General features: G+C 46.1%; 1 protein-coding gene across 5 annotated transcripts in view; it reads right to left on the bottom strand.

Annotated features, from left to right (window-relative positions):
* The window catches only part of LOC144608538 (discoidin domain-containing receptor 2-like), a 53,725-nt gene that overhangs the window by 15,376 nt on the left and 17,720 nt on the right, over positions 1–20,629 (bottom strand). For 4 of the 5 annotated variants that reach the window (XM_078426439.1, XM_078426443.1, XM_078426441.1 and 1 more), the window contains exons 3-10: positions 20,362–20,464; positions 18,137–18,365; positions 16,496–16,643; positions 14,233–14,338; positions 11,967–12,153; positions 8,289–8,544; positions 6,351–6,566; positions 5,593–5,747 (exon numbers count right to left, since the gene is read on the bottom strand). In XM_078426439.1, the coding sequence (XP_078282565.1) occupies positions 5,593–5,747; positions 6,351–6,566; positions 8,289–8,544; positions 11,967–12,153; positions 14,233–14,338; positions 16,496–16,643; positions 18,137–18,365; positions 20,362–20,464 (1,400 nt within the window). The remainder of the gene's footprint in view (positions 1–5,592; positions 5,748–6,350; positions 6,567–8,288; positions 8,545–11,966; positions 12,154–14,232; positions 14,339–16,495; positions 16,644–18,136; positions 18,366–20,361; positions 20,465–20,629) is intronic. The other variant, XM_078426442.1, reaches the window with a different exon arrangement.

Here is a 20,629-nt window from a genome sequence, read left to right as displayed (position 1 = left end):
GATTGTATCAGCATCTGCAGTTATTTTCTCATACTCTCTGACTTAACCAGCTTAACACCTATGGTTGAGAAAATGTTGCAAACTATATTGGAGAAAGCAGTTTGGAAGAATAACGATTAAGCAAAAGCAGCCTAAATTTATGAAAGGAAAATCTTTTTCGACATCTGTTGGAATTCTTTGAGTAAGTGACTCATGGAATAGATAAAGGGAATCAGTGGATGTGATTCAGTGGATGTAACACTCAGACGGAAGAGCGGAAGAGGAAGGAGGTGCTACAGCGGGAGTTTAGAGAGTTGGGAAAAGTGCTGAGAAGTAGGACGTCGAAGGTGGTTATCTCTGGACTGCTACCGGTACCTCGTGCTGGTGAGGCCAGGAACAGAGAGATAAAGGGTATGAATATATGGCTGAGGGGCTGGTGCAGAGAGCAGGGATTTAGATTTCTGGACCACTGGGATCTCTTCTGGGCTAGGGGTGACTTGTACAAAAGGGACGGGTTACATCTTAACAGCAGGGGGACAAACATTCTGGCAGGCAGGTTTGCTAGTGCGACACCTGTGGCTTTAAACTAAGTAGTGGGGGGGAGGGGTTGACAAATTGTGAATATGAAGATGAGGTAAAAAAAGGGAATACAGGAGATATTGCAAAAGACTCTCGGAAGAAGGGGAACAGAAGTTCTAGAGGGGAAAAGAAATTAAGGGCAGGGCCAATTGTGACCGATGTGAGAGGGGAGGTAAATACAAAAGTTAAAGTGTTGTACTTAAATGCGCGTAGTATAAAAAATAAAGTGGATGAGCTTGAGGCTCAGTTAGTCATGGGCAATTATGATGTTGTAGGGATCACTGAGACATGGCTACAAGAGGACCAGGGCTGGGAACTGAATATTCAGGGGTACACAACGTATAGAAAAGACAGACAGGAGGGCAGAGGGGGTGGGGTTGCTCTGATGGTAAGGAATGATATTCATTCCCTTGCAAGGGGTGACATAGAATCAGGAGATGTTGAATCAGTATGGATAGAAATGAGAAATTGTAAGGGTAAAAAGACCCTAATGGGAGTTATCTATAGGCCCCCAAACAGTAGCCTCGACATAGGGTGCAAGTTGAATCAGGAGATAAAATTGGCGAGTCAAAAATGTAATGCTACGGTGGTTATGGGAGATTTCAACATGCAGGTAGACTGGGAAAATCAGGTTGGAAATGGACCCCAGGAAAGAGAGTTTGTAGAGTGCCTTCGAGATGGATTCTTAGAACAGCTTGTGCTGGAGCCTACCAGGGAGAAGGCAATTCTGGATTTAGTGTTGTGTAATGATCCTGATCTGATAAGGGGACTAGAGGTAAAAGAGCCATTAGGAGGCAGTGATCACAACATGATAAGTTTTACTCTGCAAATGGAAAGGCAGAAGGGAAAATCGGAAGTGTCGGTATTACAGTATAGCAAAGGGGATTACAGAGGCATGAGGCGGGAGCTAGCCAAAATTGACTGGAAGGAGGCCCTAGCAGGGAAGACGGTAGAACAGCAATGGCAGGTATTCCTGGGAATAATGCAGAGGTTGCAGGATCAATTTATTCCAAAGAGGCGGAAAGACTCTAAGGGGAGTAAGAGACACCTGTGGCTGACAAGGGAAGTCAGGGACAGCATAAAAATTAAGGAGAGGAAGTATAACATAGCAAAGAAGAGTGGGAAGACAGAGGATTGGGATTCTTTTAAAGAGCAACAAAAGTTAACTAAAAAGGCAATACGGGGAGAAAAGATGAGGTACGAGGGTAAACTAGCCAATAATATAAAGGAGGATAGCAAAAGGTTTTTTAGGTACGTGAAGAGAAAAAAAATAGTCAAGGCAAATGTGGGTCCCTTGAAGACAGAAACAGGGGAATTTATTATGGGGAACAAAGAAATGGCAGACGAGTTAAACCGTTACTTTGGATCTGTCTTCACTGAGGAAGATACACACAATCTCCCAAATGTTCTAGGGGCCGGAGAATCTAGGGTGATGGAGGAACTGAAGGAAATTCACATTAGGCAGGAAATGGTTTTGGGTAGACTGATGGGACTGAAGGCTGATAAATCCCCAGGGCCTGATGGTCTGCATCCCAGGGTACTTAAGGAGGTGGCTCTAGAAATAGTGGAAGCATTGGAGATCATTTTTCAATGTTCTATAGATTCAGGATCAGTTCCTGTGGATTGGAGGATAGCAAATGTTATCCCACTTTTTAAGAAAGGAGGGAGAGAGAAAACGGGTAATTATAGACCAGTTAGTCTGACATCAGTGGTGGGGAAGATGCTGGAGTCAATTATAAAAGACGAAATTGCTGAGCATTTGGATAGCAGTAACGGGATCATTCCGAGTCAGCATGGATTTACGAAGGGGAAATCATGCTTGACAAATCTACTGGAATTTTTTGAGGATGTAACTAGGAAAATTGACAGGGGAGAGTCAGTGGATGTGGTGTACCTCGACTTTCAGAAAGCCTTCGACAAGGTCCCACATAGGAGATTAGTGGGCAAAATTAGGGCACATGGTATTGGGGGTAGGGTACTGACATGGATAGAAAATTGGTTGACAGACAGAAAGCAAAGAGTGGGGATAAATGGGTCCCTTTCGGAATGGGAGGCAGTGACCAGTGGGGTACCGCAAGGTTCGGTGCTGGGACCCCAGCTATTTACGATATACATTAATGACTTAGACGAAGGGATTAAAAGTACCATTAGCAAATTTGCAGATGATACTAAGCTGGGGGGTAGTGTGAATTGTGAGGAAGATGCAATAAGGCTGCAGGGTGACTTGGACAGGTTGTGTGAGTGGGCGGATACATGGCAGATGCAGTTTAATGTAGATAAGTGTGAGGTTATTCACTTTGGAAGTAAGAATAGAAAGGCAGATTATTATCTGAATGGTGTCAAGTTAGGAGGAGGGGGACTTCAACGAGATCTGGGTGTCCTAGTGCATCAGTCAATGAAAGGAAGCATGCAGGTACAGCAGGCAGTGAAGAAAGCCAATGGAATGTTGGCCTTCGTAACAAGAGGAGTTGAGTATAGGAGCAAAGAGGTCCTTCTACAGTTGTACCGGGCCCTGGTGAGACCGCACCTGGAGTACTGTGTGCAGTTTTGGTCTCCAAATTTGAGGAAGGATATTCTTGCTATGGAGGGCGTGCAGCGTAGGTTCACTAGGTTAATTCCTGGAATGGCGGGACTGTCGTATGTTGAAAGGCTGGAGCGATTGGGCTTGGATACACTGGAATTTAGAAGGATGAGGGGGGATCTTATTGAAACATATAAGATAATTAGGGGATTGGACACATTAGAGGCAGGAAACATGTTCCCAATGTTGGGGGAGTCCAGAACCAGGGGCCACAGTTTAAGAATAAGGGGTAGGCCATTTAGAACGGAGATGAGGAAGAACTTTTTCAGTCAGAGAGTGGTGAAGGTGTGAAATTCTCTGCCTCAGAAGGCAGTGGAGGCCAGTTCGTTGGATGCTTTCAAGAGAGAGCTGGATAGAGCTCTTAAGGATAGTGGAGTGAGGGGGTATGGGGAGAAGGCAGGAACGGGGTACTGATTGAGAGTGATCAGCCATGATTGCATTGAATGGCGGTGCTGGCTCGAAGGGCTGAATGGCCTCCTCCTGCACCTATTGTCTATTGTCTATTGTCTATTGTATCTGTGGGGAAGCAGTTAACGTGTCAGGTCCAAAAGCACTTTGTCAGAACCGGGAAAGGGAGAAAAAAAAGTTTTCAGTAGGAGAATAGATGAAGGAGGGATGGGTGCAGGCACAGTGGGACAGCGATCAAAGCTGCTGCCTCACAGTGTCAGAAACCCTGGTTCAATCCTGACCTCCGGTATTGTGTGGAGTGTCATATGTTGAAAGACTGGAGCGGCTAGGTTTGTATACACTGGAATTTAGAAGGATGGGAGGGGATCTTATCGAAACATATAAGATTATTAAGGGGTTGGACATGTTAGAGGCAGGAAACATGTTCCTAATGTTGGGGGAGTCCAGATCCAGGGGCCACAGTTTAAGAATAAGGGGTAGACCATTTAGAATTGAGATGAGGAAAAACCTTTTCAGTCAGAGAGTTGTAAATCTGTGGAATTCACTGCCTCAGAAAGCAGTGGTGGCCAATTCTCTGAATGCATTCAATAGACAATAGGTGCAGGAGTAGGCCATTCAGCCCTTCAAGCCAGCACCGCCATTCAATGCGATCATGGCTGATCACTCTCAATCAGTACCCCGTTCCTGCCTTCTCCCCATACCCCCTCACTCCGCTATCCTTAAGAGCTCTATCCAGCTCTCTCTTGAAAGCATCCAACGAACTGGCCTCCACTGCCTTCTGAGGCAGAGAATTCCACACCTTCACCACTCTCTGACTGAAAAAGTTCTTCCTCATCTCCGTTCTAAATGGCCTACCCCTTATTCTTAAACTGTGGCCCCTTGTTCTGGACTCCCCCAACATTGGGAACATGTTTCCTGCCTCTAATGTGTCCAATCCCCTAATTATCATATGTTTCAATAAGATCCCCCCTCATCCTTCTATATTCCAGTGTATACAAGCCTAATTGTTCCAGCCTTTCAACATACGACAGTCCCGCCAGTCCGGGAATTAACCTAGTGAACCTACGCTGCTCAATAGCAAGAATATCCTTCCTCAAATTTGGAGACCAAAACTGCACACAGTACTCCAGGTGCGGTCTCACCAGTGCCCGGTACAACTGTAGAAGGACCTCTTTGCTCCTATACTCAACTCCTCTTGTTATGAAGGCCAACATTCCATTGGCTTTCTTCACTGAGAGAGAGAGAGAGCTACATAGAGCTCTTAAGGATAGCGGAATCAGGGGGTATGGGGAGAAGGCAGGAACGGGGTACTGATTGAGAATGATCAGCCATGATTACATTGAATAGTGGTGCTGGCTCGAGGGGCCGAATGGCCTACTCCTGCACCTATTGTCTATTGTCTATGGGAGTCTTCCTGTAACCATGTAGGTTTCCTCCAACATCCCAAATATGTGCAGATCGGGTAGGTAAACTGGCCACTGTAAGATACCTTTAATGCATGACTGTTGGAAGCTGGTGAAAACAAAATAGATTAGTGTAAATGGGTGTTTAATTGTTGGCACGGACTTGACTGTCTGAAAGGCCTGTTTCTGTGTTAATTTATTCCAACAAAGAGAATATTTCTCAAGGGGTGAAATCAAATGTGTTAATGTAGCAGTTGGAAGCTGATTATGCTTCTTTGTCTGTTGTTAATAATAGGGGAAGGAAGGGGTGGGAGTGGGCGAACAAGGAACACAGAGATCACCATCTAGGGAAGGGTCCCGGCCCAAAACGTCATCCATCAATGTCCTCCAGAGATGCTGCCTGACCCACAGAGTTACTCCTGCACTTTGTGTCCTTATGTGGAGTGGGCGGGCAGAAGAGGGGATGGGAGATGAAAGGCAGGCAGGGAGGGTAGGCCCGGACGTGGTGAGATCGTGGGAGAAGAGGAGTGAAGAGGAACGCACTTTCTCCAGTGGGGAATGGGAGATAAAAGGGAGGCAGAGAGGGCCGGCCCGGCTGTGGTGAGATAGTGGGAGAAGAGGAGGAAGTGAAGAGCAACGCACTTTCTCCAGGATCCTCTTCCAGTGCTGCTTCCACAGGATGATAATGATGATGATGAGGAGGAGGAGGATGATAGTCACCAAACAACCGATCAAGGTGGAGGTCTTGCTGGCCTCGGCCTTGTTCATCCTGATGATAGTGGGGGAGGGCGAACTGTCTGCAGAGGGAAACAAACAGCTCAATGAACAGTGCAGGGCAACGTACAACATAACCTCTCCAACACTAACCACTCCCACCACATCAAGGCCCACAGACGTTACAGCTGACAGTACACAGAAGGCGGCACGGTGGTGCAGCAGTAGGGTTGCTGCCTCACAGCGCCAGAGTCCCGGGTTCCATCCAGACTACGGGTGCTTGTCTGTACGGAGTTTGTACGTTCTCCCCGTGACCTGCGCAGGTTTTCTCCAGGATATCCGGTTTCCTCCCACATTCCAAAGACATAGAGGTTTGTAGGTTAATTGGCTTGTTATAATTGTGAATTGTCCTTAGTGTGTGTAGGATAGTGTGAGTGTGTGGGGATAGCTGCTCGGCATGGACTCCGTTGGCTGAAGGGTCTTTCTGCGCTCTATCTCGAAACTAAACTAATGGAGCGATGAGAAGGATGGTAAGCGGGGGAGACTGCAGATCGCAAGTGAAGGAGCAAGTCTGGAAAGGGCAGACTTTATACAGGGAGGGTCAGTGGGTCAGTGGGTATGGTGTGTGGAGGCAGTGGAGAGGCAGGCACAAGTGAATGAGTGTTGCAAAATCAAAAAATATTTACCAAGGCTCAGAGTCATCAGACCACTAGGAGTGCTTGTGAGAGCAGGACTTGGAGATTCCTTCACCGTCTGTGTGGGGAGAGAGCTAGTTCTCGGCTCAATCCCCAACCCTTGGGCTACGTCCAACTTAGGAGTACTGGAACTTGTTGGCACTTGCGAACAGTCTTCCCTCCGGTGAGGCTGAGAGTATTCCACCAAAGGATTGGTATCTCCAATGTCTGTCAAACAGAGATCAAAATAAATTACAACTCCATCAACGCTGTCCAACAATAAGAAAAAACACTTGTCAAGGATGGAGGGAAGTGGAAACTTCAATGGTGCAGGGATTAGCACACACAGAAATAGAGTAAGGGAACCAGCAAAGTAACACAACATTTCTAAGACATTAGGACAGGTACATGGATAGGAAAAGTTTAGAGGGATAGGGGCCAAACAAACACAGACAGGTAGGACAAGCAAAGAGCATGTTGGCCGGCATGGGCAAATTGGGCCAACGGGCCTGTGGCTGTGCTGTATGACGCCATGAAAGGAGATTCACATTCCGTTATGTCTCAATGACATAAATTGCTGATCTCTTGAATTTCAGTGAGACCTACCTGGTAACCCCTCACTTCAAGAACAAATCTGATGAAAAAACATTGCATGCTCTGAGGCAGAGATTTGTACCACACAGCAACGAGCCCTTCAGCCCCACTTGTCCATGCTGACCTTCATGCCTAGCACATTAATCCCATTTACCTGCATTCGGCCCACATTCCTCTATGCCTTTCCAATCCATGTACCATGCCTTTTAAATGCTGCAGTTCTATCTGCCCTGACCACTTCCTTTAACACATCCTTCTGCGGTGTGGCGACCAGAACTATAGACAATACTCCAAGTGCTCCTGAATAACGTTTTGAACAGCAGCAACATGGATCCCGAATCTTACACTCATTGTCTCAGCTTCTGAAGGCAACATGCCAAATGCCTTCTTGACTTCCCTATCCACTTTCAGGGAGCTATGAACTTGTACCAAGGTCCCTCGGTACATCAACACTCCTGAACTCCCTGACATTATGAGCAGCATAGAAAGGGTAGATATTCAGAATCTTTTTTTCCAGGTTTGAAAAGTCAAGACTAGATGTGAGCAGGCAAAGTTTAATGGAGATGTGTGGGGCAAGTATTTTACACAGAGAGTGGTTTGTGCCTGGAACATACTGCCAGGGGTGGTGGTAGAAGCAGATACGATAGCGGCATTTAAGAGGCTTTTAGATATCCGGGGAATGGAGGGATGTCACATCCAAGCAGTGGAGGCCAATTCTCTGAATGCATTCAAGAGAGAGCTAGATAGAGCTCTTAAGGATAGTGGAGTCAGGGGGTATGGGGAGAAGGCAGGAACGGGGTACTGATTGAGAATGATCAGCCATGATCACATTGAATGGTGGTGCTGGCTCGAAGGGCCGAATGGCCTCCTCCTGCACCTATTGTCTATTGAGATTAGTTTAACTTGGCATAAAGTTCGGCGTGGACATTGTGGGCCGACGGGCCCATTCCTGTGCGTACTGTTCTATGTTCTATTATACAGATGAAGAATATGACGTTCTTAACTGCTACATTATTTCACCGCTTAGAAAATTATCTTTGTTCCTCTCTTCCGCGCCCCCCCCCCCCTCCCCCCCACTTCTCTGCCACCTTGTTTAGCGTCTACTCTCTTTCTCAGTGCTGATGGAAAGTCCTAGACCTGAAACATTAACTGTTTCTCTTCCCAATGATGCTGCCCAACCTGCTGAGGTTTCTGTTTATGTGGCAGTGGGCAGCCAACGTCACCAGGCTACGATTTCCTAGACATCCCTCTCCAGCCACGGGGAGAAGGGAGAATGGTCCGAAAAGCCTGGCGAACGTTAGCTGCATCCCTGCACATCGCTTGTGAGGTCCAGATGGGATGCTGCCATCTTCCTACCTGCAATCGATGACTGGAAGGAAATCTCACTGAACAACATCCAACGATCAGCGAAGTGGAAGCGACAAAGGATTGCCTTGGCCACGCGCTGCCCCAGGGGCACAATGACAAAGCGGACGCTTGGGTTCTTGTCGTCCATCACTGTGGTCACCCCCACAGTGTCACGTTCCCAGTTTCCCACCAACTGCTGTTTGAAGAAACACTCAACACGGTGGAAGATCTTCACCGACTTGGTGTACAGGTTGTTGCAGTGAACCTGGAGAGGAAGAAGGAGCTCATGAGAGGGGAAGACACAAAGTGCTGGAGTAACTCAGCGAGACAGGCAGCATCACTGGAGAGAAGGAATGGGTGATGTTTCGGGTTGAGCCCCTTCTTCAGAGGGGCAAGGACAAAAGGGCAACTGGGTCAGAATGTGATCGGGATTGGCAAGAGAGGGAAGGAGGCAGCGAGGTTGAAGGGGAATGCAGGGAGGTGTTAAGGTAACTGGAAGAAAGGGAGGGTGAGGGAGGTGGGAGGGGACCCAGGGAAGTGAGAAGGACATGTCCGATGGGCAGAGGAGTCTCAGAAAAACAGGCTGACTATCTAGGACTGAGGAGAAGTTCTTATTCACATGACCTATCTAAATCTCTCTGCATCCTGCTCATTGGCCACACTTTAGCGAGCTTTGCATCATCAGTTCATTTGATTCCCTCACCCCAGTCACCGACTTAGATAGTAAACAGCTACGGGACTCCAGTGCTGAACTCTGCCGCATCCCACTCATCGTATATCTCCCCAACCCAAAAACTGACGTGTTTATTCCTACTCTTCGCTTTCTGTCTGCCAATTCTCAATCCAAGTGTCTATTACCCCCCAATTTGGTGAATTATAATTTAGTGTAATAATCTCTCATCACGTCACTTTATTGAAGCTCTTTTGAGAGCCCACATGCACATCAATTTGTTCACTCTTATCTATTCCGCTACTTACTGCCAAAAATACTTACTGATTTATCAAATGTAATTTCCCTTTCATAAATCTATGTTGACCTCATCCAACCTTTTTATTATGTTCCACTTCCTTAATTATAGCTTCCTATTACTGATATCAGGCTAGTTGGCGAAAGTTGCCTGATTTCTCTCAACGTTTTTTCCAAAATAGTGGGGCTTCATATGTCACTTACAACGTGTGGGAATTGTATAAGAATCTGTGTCATGCTGGGAAGCAACAACCAGTGGACCCTTTACATCAAGCTGCCACCTTTAAAACCTCCGCTGCAGGCCATCAGGTCCATAGGATTATTGCCTTTCAGTGCCATTCATTTCCTCAATTCTTCTTTTTTCTTAATGCCAATTCTTTTGTTCCGCATTCACTTCAGATCTGTAGTTCTTCATGATTCCAAGAGGATCTTTCCACAAAGCCAGGCAAAATATTTGTTTAACTCTGCCATTTCTATATCCCCCAATTTAATCAGTTCTAGCTCAGAATTAGCTGATATTTTCCTTTTTACATTTCTGTAGAACCTTTATCAATATGGCTTTATGTTTTTCTCTGGATTGCCCTGGATATCTGACTTTCCTTTTTCCTTATCAATAACTTTGTGCTTCCTTCGCTAATTTCTGGAATGTTCCTAATCCACACACTTACTGCTTTTTGTGGCAGCTAAATAGGTTTTGTCATTTCATCTAATGCTATCTTTATTTTATTATCAACTGAAAGACCATTATTCCAGCTCCAAGCTGATGTCATTGCAGTTTACTTTATTCAGATTTACGACTCCCATTTCAGATTGAACCACATCTCTCTAAATCTTTGTATTAGGCACTATTATGTCATGATCATCATTCTCTAAAGGCCTTTTACATTTCCATATCAATAACTAACCTTTTCTTATTACAAAACGCCAGATCTGTTTTCTCATTGATTGTGCAAAATATTGACCTGGCAAGCCACCTCTTGTACGTTCCTTCTCTCCCGAGATGCTGCCTGACCTGCTGAGTTACTCCAGCATTTTGTGAAAAAATCTTGTACGCTCCATGATTACAGCACCCAACAGATCAATGCTAATTTGATTGGCCCATTCTATCTGTGAAATGAAGTACCTGCGATTATTGCATTAGCCTTCTTACATGTACTTCCAAATTCCAGATATATACTGCACTCTGCTTTTCCACAGTTGTTTGGGCCGATACACAACTCTCATTAATGGTTCTGCTCCTTGTTGTTTCTCAACCCAACCCCAAATTATTTTACTTTTGATTTTCTGAGGTAATATCCTTGTCCCCACTGCCTATATTTCTTAATTTTCTATATTGCTGATGTTTTCTAAATATCCTAGAATATTTAACCCTGGTTTACATTGTAACTATGTTTGCATAATGGCTCAGATTCCACTCATTTATTTCTATGTGTACCATTAGTTCAGGTGCCCTGCTAATGCTGTGTGACAGTGATGAGGCTGAACCAGAGTTGCCAGCAGATGCACAGGGAAGGACATTTCTACCTGTTAAGAATGTTACACCCATTCCATTTTGTGTTCTTTTCTCCTGGAATCAAGTATCCAGGTAGGATTGCTCTTCCCTGATGCATTGCAGTGCCCCACTCTCGAGCTCCAGCTCATCAACTCTGAGCTGAAGCTCGGTGGGCTGAAGAGACTTACTGCAGATATGGTCACCATGCATCTCAACACCCAGATACTAAAGCTACAATCATCACTGGCCCTGCCAGGCCTTTCTTTTAACATATATTTATTTTAAGCAATTGACTTAATTCTGTCACCATTGCCCAAACTTCAATGAACTCACCTACTCACCAAAATCTACATCCTGTGGTTACTGCAGTCAAAGGACATGGTGCTCAGCTCACTTTAAAATGGGACCACTGATGTACATTCACAGGTACTGGGCTTCTGATACCTAACTTGAATTAATCAGCTTTAGTGGTTACCCAGTCACCTGTGAGGCTAAATGCTTCTTGCTTATCATTGTATGTAACTGCAGTTTCAGAAGACAAGGAGACTTGAATGTACATACTGCTAACACATCTGTGACAGTGAGTTACAGGGCCACAGGTAACAATGACGGGACGGGGCAGTGCTTGGAGTTGGTGTGGTGATTGAACACAGTGTCTTTGGGACACCAATGAAGAGCAGAATAATAAGCAGATAGTTAGTCTGAGCAGTGGTTGTGAGAAGGAGACAACGCAAGGGAGGCACAGAGCCGTAGCAGTAGAGCTACTGCCTTACAGCGCCAGAAACCGGGTCAATCCTGAGTATGGGTGCTGTCAGTACGGAATTTGTACGTTCTCCCCGTGACCTGTGTGGGTTTTCTCCGAGATCTTTGGTTTCCTTCCACACTCCGAAGACGTACAGGTTAGTAGGTTAATTGGCTTGGTATAAATATTAAAATGTTCCTAGCACATGTAGGGTAGTGCTAATGTGCGGGGATCGATGGTCAGTGCAGACTCGGTTGGCCGAAGGGCTTGTTTCCGCGCTGTATCTCTAAACAAAACTAAACTAATTAAAGAGGAGGAATGATCTTTAGCTGTCGGTACTTGACCTACAAACGGAGGTCACCTTTGGGTGGAAGCCAAGGATACGGATGGAGGATATGCTCGGAGAGGAATGGGTGACAGGTTTGGAAGGGAAGGGCAAACAACTGGTCATGCAGACTCCATGCTGGGTACTCTTTGGTAGCTGACCTTCATGGCTGAGAAGTTCCTACGCTGGTCGAATTCGAATTCCAACTCCACGTATTGGCTGTGGAAGCTGTCCTTGTTCCAACCCACGTAGTCGTACCCTGGCCACACTCGATACTCATGGCTCTGAGCGAAGTTGTCCAGCCCCAGCACCCCATCCGTCAGCTGACCCAGGCCGCCATAGCTGTTCCTAAGCCAAAGACGCCATCGGTAAGGCCTCTCTCTCAGTCAACCGCAGGTGAAAGCAAACCATCTCCGCAGCCACCCATCATCGAGAGAGGCACCATGCGCACATTACAGGAGGTAAGTTCTCTGACCTTTTGCTTCAGTTCCTTCAACATTAGAACCTGCAATGGGATAGGTCTATGGAAACCTGGGTAACGGGGGGGACTCAGACCACTACCACCCACCTACTGATCATCGTTCCATCAATGGAAGATGAGGTCGTGGGATGATGGCCATTATGCACTCAGCTGGGGATCAAGAATGGAGCCAGGATACAGACTGGCAACATCTTCAATGAGGTCAACTGCCAATTCTGCACTGGAGGGGTTATCGGTGGGATTAACGTGAAAGATTCCCCTTTTCCCACTCCCCAAATGTAGCCCAACATCAAAATGGAAACAACACTGGCTTATCTTCCTGAACCGCACTCTGGTCTAGATCTCATTCCCTGGACGTTCTCATAACCCAACCACTGCAAACACCACTGCACACCCTGGCCCAATCATTCTCCCCTGCTTATCCTTCCTCTTTGTCTCCTCAGCTCCACTCTCTGCTTCTGACACTGACTACAATTTGCTCCCCATTATCTTCTTCACTCTACCACAAACCTGTCTCCACCCCCATCTCCCACCCTCCTGAATGAATCATCCTCTTGTGAACTATGCCACCACTGTCATCTCACACCTCCCTCCACCCATAGTGTTCTCCCATCACCTCAGAGTCACACTGGGCAGAAACAGGCCCTCTCTAAACCTCCTACTCCTGACGTTAAACCTATGTCCCCTAGTTTTAGAAATCTCTGCAATGGGGGAAAGCCACTTCTGCTGCAGGGAGGAATATTTCACTGTAGCAATGTTACCACCTTCTTCCACATTGACCTACACCTCCATCCATCCCCTACTCCCATCTATCTGCCCTACTGGCTTCATTTTGCTTCCTGTTTTTCTTCTCCCTCACAATTCATCTCATCTTCCGCACTAAAGGATGGACGCACTAAAAGGCTTCAAAGAGTTCAGGACGGGATCCTGTCTGTTCTCCAACAAGTGGCTTTAGGACCACATGATTCAGCAGCAGAAAGGCCGAGGGAGGCAGTCAAGTTTCTGTTAATTCTAATCCCTGTGTCAGTCACCTTGCAGTTACTTTGTCTGCCCTGCTCAGTGCTCAATCAGCTGTGTCGACACTTGGAATCCCCCACCTCTGCTGGAGAAAGCAGAGGGTCCCTATCAGCTCAGCCTGGGCCAGAGATATCTGGCACATCTGCACCAGAGGTGCAGGCAGCACAGGTGATGGAATGCTTTTCCAGACCCTATTCCTGATAGAAGAAACGTGTTAAACAAACATCTGTCTGCATCATCAAGATAGACACATTATGGCTGGAGTAACTCAGCGGGACAGGCAGCATCTCTGGAGAGAAGAAATGGGTGATGTTTCGGGTTGAGATCCTTCTTATCTTTGATTTAAACCAGCATCTGCAGTTCCTTCCTATACATCTGTCTGCATCTGTCAGACGTACAGAAATGGATATCTTCTTCTGCCCAGACATTTAGGTGTATGTATATAAGAATGGTTTGAAGGGATATGGGCCAAATATAGGCAAATGGGACTAGCTAAGATGGGGCACCTTAGTCGACATGGGTGGGTTGGGTCCCAAGGACCTATTTCTATGCCGTATGATTCTTGGATCTGCTGTATGGGAGGGATAACAATGCTCTGATCTCAGATCAGTTTAGTTTGTTGTCACGTGTACTGAGGTACAGAGAAAAGCTTTTGTTGCGTGCTAACCGGTCAGTGGAAAGGCAATGCGTGATTACAATCGAGCCATTTACTGTGTATAGATACATGATAAGGGATTCATGTCTGGGCGAGGATGGGTATGGCCACACCAAATCCTCTTGTGTTCCACAAGGAATAATCCAGGGCAAGGTGGCCCCTGATAATCTCTGCAGTGTGCAGAAACACTAGCAACAGCACTAATCCTGCCTGCGGGAAAGTCAACAAGAAACAACAGGTAAATTCATTGCTTTTTCGACATTGTAACTCTCACCTGGATTCCTGGAAACCGTCATAGGTGGAATCGTTGAGGTAGACGATGGCTGACCCTGGTTTCCCAATAGTTTGTCCCACGGGCCCACGATACGAATAGAGACCATCTAGGCATAGGTATGAATGATCATTAGTTCCACGATCCTGCCTCAGTTTTGAGCTGGAGCTATCATATCTCGAGTACATTATTCCTTGAGAATGTACTGATAAAAAAACCGTTCTGCTCTGCCTTGAAGACAGCGGACAGGAGCAAAGATTGCTTGCTGTCCACCCACATTTTTTCACTCATTCACGTGTTGTAGGCAATGCCAACATTTATTGTCCATCCTTAATTTTCCTGCAGAAGTTGGTGTGTGAGCTATTTTCTTGAACTGCTGCAGCCCTACTGGTGAAAGTGCCCCAACAATGTTATTGATGAGAGTTCCAGGTTTTGGACCCAGTGATTTCAAAATGAGGGTGGTGGACAACTCTGAGGAGAATCTGCATCCACCAAATCCTGTCGGTATTAGAGGTTGCAGGTTTGGGAGGTGCTTTCAGAAAGCCTGGGTAAGGAACTAGAGTGCATTTTGGAAAGAGCTCAGCACCACAGTCACCGTGAACCTGTGGAGATGGGAATGAATGTTTAGGGTTTGTTGGCCCTAACATGGTCAATCACACAGGCTGCACTGTCCTGGATAGAGTTGTGCCTCTTGAGAATTGTTGTTGCTGCATTCGTCATCCAAGCAAGTGAGGTACACTCCTGACTTATGCTTAATGAATTATAGAAAGGTTTTGGGGTGTGGGGAGGTGAGCTAACTGCTGCAGAATATCCAACTTCTGATCTGTTGAAGTCATAGTAAATAAGGTAGAGTTCCAGTTGAGTTTCTGGTCAATGGAGGCCTGACACCTGGATAGTGACTTCTCAAAAATGCTAATACCATTGAAGGTCAACGATAGATGATGGGACTCTCTCCTTTAGTTTTAATGTTACAGTGCAGAAACAGGCCCTTCGGTCCACAGAGTCCACACTGACCAGCGATCCCTGCACATTAAAGCCATCCTACACACACTATGGACAATTTAAAAAAAATCACACCAAGCCAATTAACCTACAAATCTGTATGTCTTTGGAGTGTGGGAGGAAACCGAAAATCTCGGAGAAAACCCATGCAGATCGCGGGGAGAACATACAAACTGTGTACAGACAGTACCCGTAGTCAGGATCGAGCCCGGGACTCTGGCGCTTTATGGCAGCAACTCTACTACTGTGCCACCGTGCCTCTCCCCTTGGAAATGGTCACTGCCTGGTGCCATTGTGGCAAAATGTTACTTGCCACTTACCAGTTCATGTCAGACTGTTGTCTAGGTCTTGCCCACATGCAGGGATGGGTTGTTTATTTGCTAAGGAGTTACAAATGCAATTGAACATCGTGTGATCGGGAAAATCAAAAAAAGCTGCAGATGCTGGAAATCTGAAATAAAAATATAAAATGCTGGACTCGCTCAGTAGCACAGGTAAACTGGATCCAAAACAGGATCAGAGAGTGATAGCAGACGATTACTTATGTGACAGGAATCCTGTGACTAGGAATGTACCAGAGGTATCTGTGCTGGCACTCTTGCAGTTACGAGGAAAGACTGGATAGGCTGGATTCTGGGTTTTCCTTGGAGTAGAGAGATGACAGAGATGCACACAGTTATGTGAGGAAAATAACTGAGTTCAACAGAGAAACCAGCCGGAATTTAGTTTAGTTTAGTTTAATTTAGCACAGCGCGGAAACAGGCCCTTCAGCCCACCGAGTCCGCACCGACCAGCGACCCCCGTACATTAACACTATCCTACACACACTAGGGACAATTTTACATTCACACCAAGCCAATTAACCTACAAAATTGTACGTCTTTGGAGTGTGGGAGAAAATTGGAGATCTCGGAGAAAATCCACGCAGGTTACGGGGAGAACGTACAAACTCCGTACAGACAAGCACCCTTAGTCAGGATCGAACCCGGGTCCTGGCGCTGTAAGGCAGTAGCTCTACCGCTACGCCACCGTGCCGCCCTACTGTTCTTAGGGAGATAATAGGAGAGTGTGGAAAACGGGGCACCAGGAAAAGAGGATTGTGTGGAATATGAGGAACTGTAAATTCTGATAAACAGCTGTTATCAGGACCCATGTGGGAATCTCACAGCCCTGTTAACTGGTCTAGGTAAAAAGCTCCTATCCATTCCCCAAACTTACCAAAGCAAAGCAGGTCACGGGAATATTGGGGGAAACTCGGACTTACCAGTCCAGGCACAGCCGTAGAGCTCGACTCTCATACACACGCTGGTGGGCTGCTCTGTCACCGGGATCACTCGCACGTAGCGAGCAATGATAGGAGGCCGCATGTCCTTGAGAACAATGTCGTAGGTATTGACATTTCCGGGGATAACCTGCGGGTAGAAAGAACGTCCACAGGTTATGATGACAATTGATCAAGGACAAGTCCAGTGTCCCCAATGAAAAGGGGCTTCTATCTGAACCTTTCATCTAACACTGAATAGACACAATCGTGTCTGATCTACAATGCGATCTATCATCCACTGTTCATCTCAGTTGCTTTGCAGGGGTAGGGGAGGATACAGAAGCGCCAGTGGATTGGTGGAGAACACTAATAAGTTATTAGCACGACAACTTACTGCAATTCCCACAAATACCCAGCCAGGGTTACAGCAACTAGGTGCAAATGGAGTGGGGGTGGCAGGTCCAATCAGAGGAGGAGATGCAGAGCACAGAGCTCTTTCTAAGGCGATTGCTTTGGGCCAGAGCAAACTAAGATGATCAAATTATATAATAAGGAAGATAATAAACAGAGCCATGGTTTTTGGTAAATTGGCAAAAGATGCAGAAGCCACGTTATTCTTTTTTTCAGTGTTGCTATAATGAGCTTTTGAACCTTTGTCGGTGCCAGAAACCTGGCAACACTTTGCGTACTGCCTAGGTGAAGTCTGCTGTGTGATTTTATCGGATTGTATGCAAAAACAAATAATTTCACCGTACCTAGGTACATGTGACAATAAAGTCTCATTGAATCATTGAATTGAATCAATGAGTTGTATTTTACTGATCAGCATGAGTAGGACAAGCAGCTTCTGAAGTCAGCCTTGCATTTTGATAAGATCACAGCCGATCCGGTCACAACTTTAACTCTGCATTACTCTCTCTTGGCAGTAACATTTCACCTCTCCACCTCTGCCTAAGTAGTTCATGACAATCTTTGACTTCCAAATCTGAGCGGAAAAGAATATTTGCTTGATCTTCAGATGGAGTTCAATGGTAGATGGAACTCAATGCCGATAAGTGTGAGGTGATGCTCTTTGGGAGTACTAATCTGGATAGGAATAAACAAAGAGCAGTCGGGCTCGAGGGAGTTTACTCCATGACTCTATGATTGCTGGTAAATGGCGACGGGGGCAAGAAGATCAGCCGTGATCTTCAAGAATGGGAGAACAGGCTCAAATGGTGGGTAGTCAAACTCTGCTCCTGTGTTCTTCTTTCTGTTTGGTAAACTCTCACGTTTAAATAATATGAAAGAATGTAATAATATAATAATAATTTAATAATATAATAATCATCAGCCACGATGAGCAAACAATAGTCTGGAGTGCAGAATCCAAAACCAGGTTTAAAAATAACGAATGAAGGTAAAGTGAATAAATATTTGAAAGGGAAGAAATGGGCAAGTTTATAAAGAGGCTAAAAAAAAACCCTTAGAAGCACACTGTTAAAAGTTAGCATCGCTGCAAGGAATTATTCAAGGAACCTTTAGCTTCAAGTGACTGCATTTCAAAAGTACTTCATTGCTTTCCAGGCATCTTGAACATCTCCACAGAAATACAACGTGCTAAGAAAGCAGCAAGTGGTCTACAGGAGGCCGGTTCCTCACCCGCTGCCCCCACCGATCCTTCCAGGAGATCCAGCGAATTCCATCCCGGCTGTACTGCAGTTCGTAAGCACGAGCAAATTCGTTGCCATTGCCAAAGGCGTGCCGCCCCTGTGTGCCAACCAGGGTGATAAAGGTGAGGGAGCGGAGGTCAATCTGCAGGTACTCCGTGCAGTCTGGGTACAGCAGAACGACTGGGCACCAGGCTCCGTCCCCTCGCTCCTCTTCCAGTCTGAAAACCAATGAAAGACACTCTTGTCAATGCTGTACACTAGCCATCTGCTGGAGGCGGCTGGGACTGTAGTAACTGATCACGGGAGGCTGCAAGATTCCACATGAACCCAGCAGGAAGTGGTACTGGGTTACGTTAACCCATCCCGAGAGATCGCAAGACAGTACTTTGACCCATCAGGTTAATACAGCCTTGCTAGCTCCCATGAAGGGTTAATGTAACTCATCTGCAGGAGTTGATGGGGCATTATCTTAAGGAGGAGGTAAGGCGACATCATCCTGAATTCTAGCAATGTCATAAGGTCATAAGTGATAGGAGTAGAATGAGGCCATTCTACTCTGCCACTCAATCATGGCTGATCTATCTCTTCCTCCTAACCCCATTCTCGTGCCTTCTCCCCATATCCTCTGACACTTGTACTAATCAAGAATCTATCTTTCTCTGCCTTACAAATCGCCACTGAACGTGCATGCTATTGGTTCTGGTTCTGGTTGATTACTGCGCAAACACCTCATAAGTGGTTATCTCGCGCAGGTTATCGCCACTCGTGAGCAGGCAGCATGGTTCTGTGTAAAGCCACCCACAGTAAAAAAACAAGGCACAGCCTTCATCCAGCAGTGAGAAGGAAGGCACTGCAATAACCCATGAACGGGAGGTGGCAAAGTACTGCATTAACCAAACTGCAACTGAGAGCAAAACACAGCTTGAATCACCTCATGGAGTCATAAAGCCGTGTAGCATGGTTACCGGCCCTTTGGCCCAACTTATCCATGCCTAACCAAGCTAGACGCACTTGCCTGCACTTGGCCCGTATCCCTCCAAACCTCTCCCGTCCATGTACTGTCCAAGTGTCTTTTAAATGTCACAAATGTACCTGCCTCTACCACTTCCTCTGGCAGCTTGTCCCATACAACCACCACCTTCTGTGTGAAAGTGTTGTCCCGTTGATCCCTTTTAAATCTTTGCCCTCCCATTTAAATCTATGACATTTAGTTCTAGATGGGGGCCGTAGCAGGAGCGTTCTCGTCACGGTCCCTGTAAGATTCTACAAATATCTGCGAATCCTGCTACCACTATCCAGACTACAGAACATCACCTGAGCTGTGACATGCTGCCTGACACATGCACTGTAAAGGATCTTGCAGAGGCCAACCACGTGGCACTAAAATTTGCTCGCTATTGGCAAACAGTTGTGTGATGACACGAATAAAAAAAAAAGTTCTAGACCATCCTACCCAAGGGAAAAAACCATGGCTATTTGCCTTATCTATGCCTCCTGATGATGTTATAAACCTCCAAAAGATCTTCCCTCAGCCTCCTACACACCAGGCAAAAAAGACCCAGCCAATCCAGCCCCATCTTATAACTCAAAAATCCCAGAACCGGTGATGTTTCTGCACCCTTTCCAGTTTAATGGTATCCTTCCTAAAGAAGGGCAAACAGAAAAGTGCACAATACTCCAACATTGGCCGTACCAACATCTTGTACAGCTGTAACAGGCCAACTCAATACGCTGACCAATGAAGGCAAGCATGCCAAAAATCTTCTTCACCTCAATGTGATCAGCCATGATCACATTGAATGGTGGTGCTGGCTCGAAGGGTCGAACGGCCTACTCCTGCACCTATTGTCTATTGTCTAAGCCGATCAGTACCACCAATTTTATGGAAATATGTTCTTGCACCCCTTGGTCTCACTGTTACTCAACATTCCCCAGGGTCCCATCATTTACGGTACAGGTCCAGACCTGACCTAACCTGACCTGTCCTCCCCAGATGCAACATCTCGTATTTATCCCATTTAAATTCCATCTGCCAATCTTTGGCCGATGGGTCCAGTAAATCAAGATCCTGGTGCAATCATCGATAACCTCTTCATTGCCCACTGGACCACCAATTTTAGTGTCACCTGCAAACTTACCAAACATGCCACCTACATTTACATCCAAATCATGAATATTAATAATGAACAACAGAAAGATGCAGTGGGACCGTACCTGGCAAAGTGGGCCGCAGTTGACGCGTGCAATTCACTGGAGGCGGTGATGTCTTCATCTCGGATCGTGCCATCCTGCATTCCCAATGCATAGCGGCACAGACCTGCAGGTTGTAGGAATAAAGAGTAAAAGGCTATCGGAGGACTGAAAAATTACATTTTAAGTTCCACACAGAATAAATCCCAATGTATCAATAATGCACAATATGCCCCTCAATCTAGGTCACGAAACGGTGTTACATGGACCTTAGAGCACAGCAGACGATCAT

This window comes from Rhinoraja longicauda, chromosome 31, assembly GCF_053455715.1.
Source record: "Rhinoraja longicauda isolate Sanriku21f chromosome 31, sRhiLon1.1, whole genome shotgun sequence".
Classification (NCBI taxonomy): Eukaryota; Metazoa; Chordata; class Chondrichthyes; order Rajiformes; family Arhynchobatidae; genus Rhinoraja; species Rhinoraja longicauda.
Note: the sequence above shows the minus strand (reverse complement) of the source record. Positions and strands in the feature narration are given on the sequence as shown.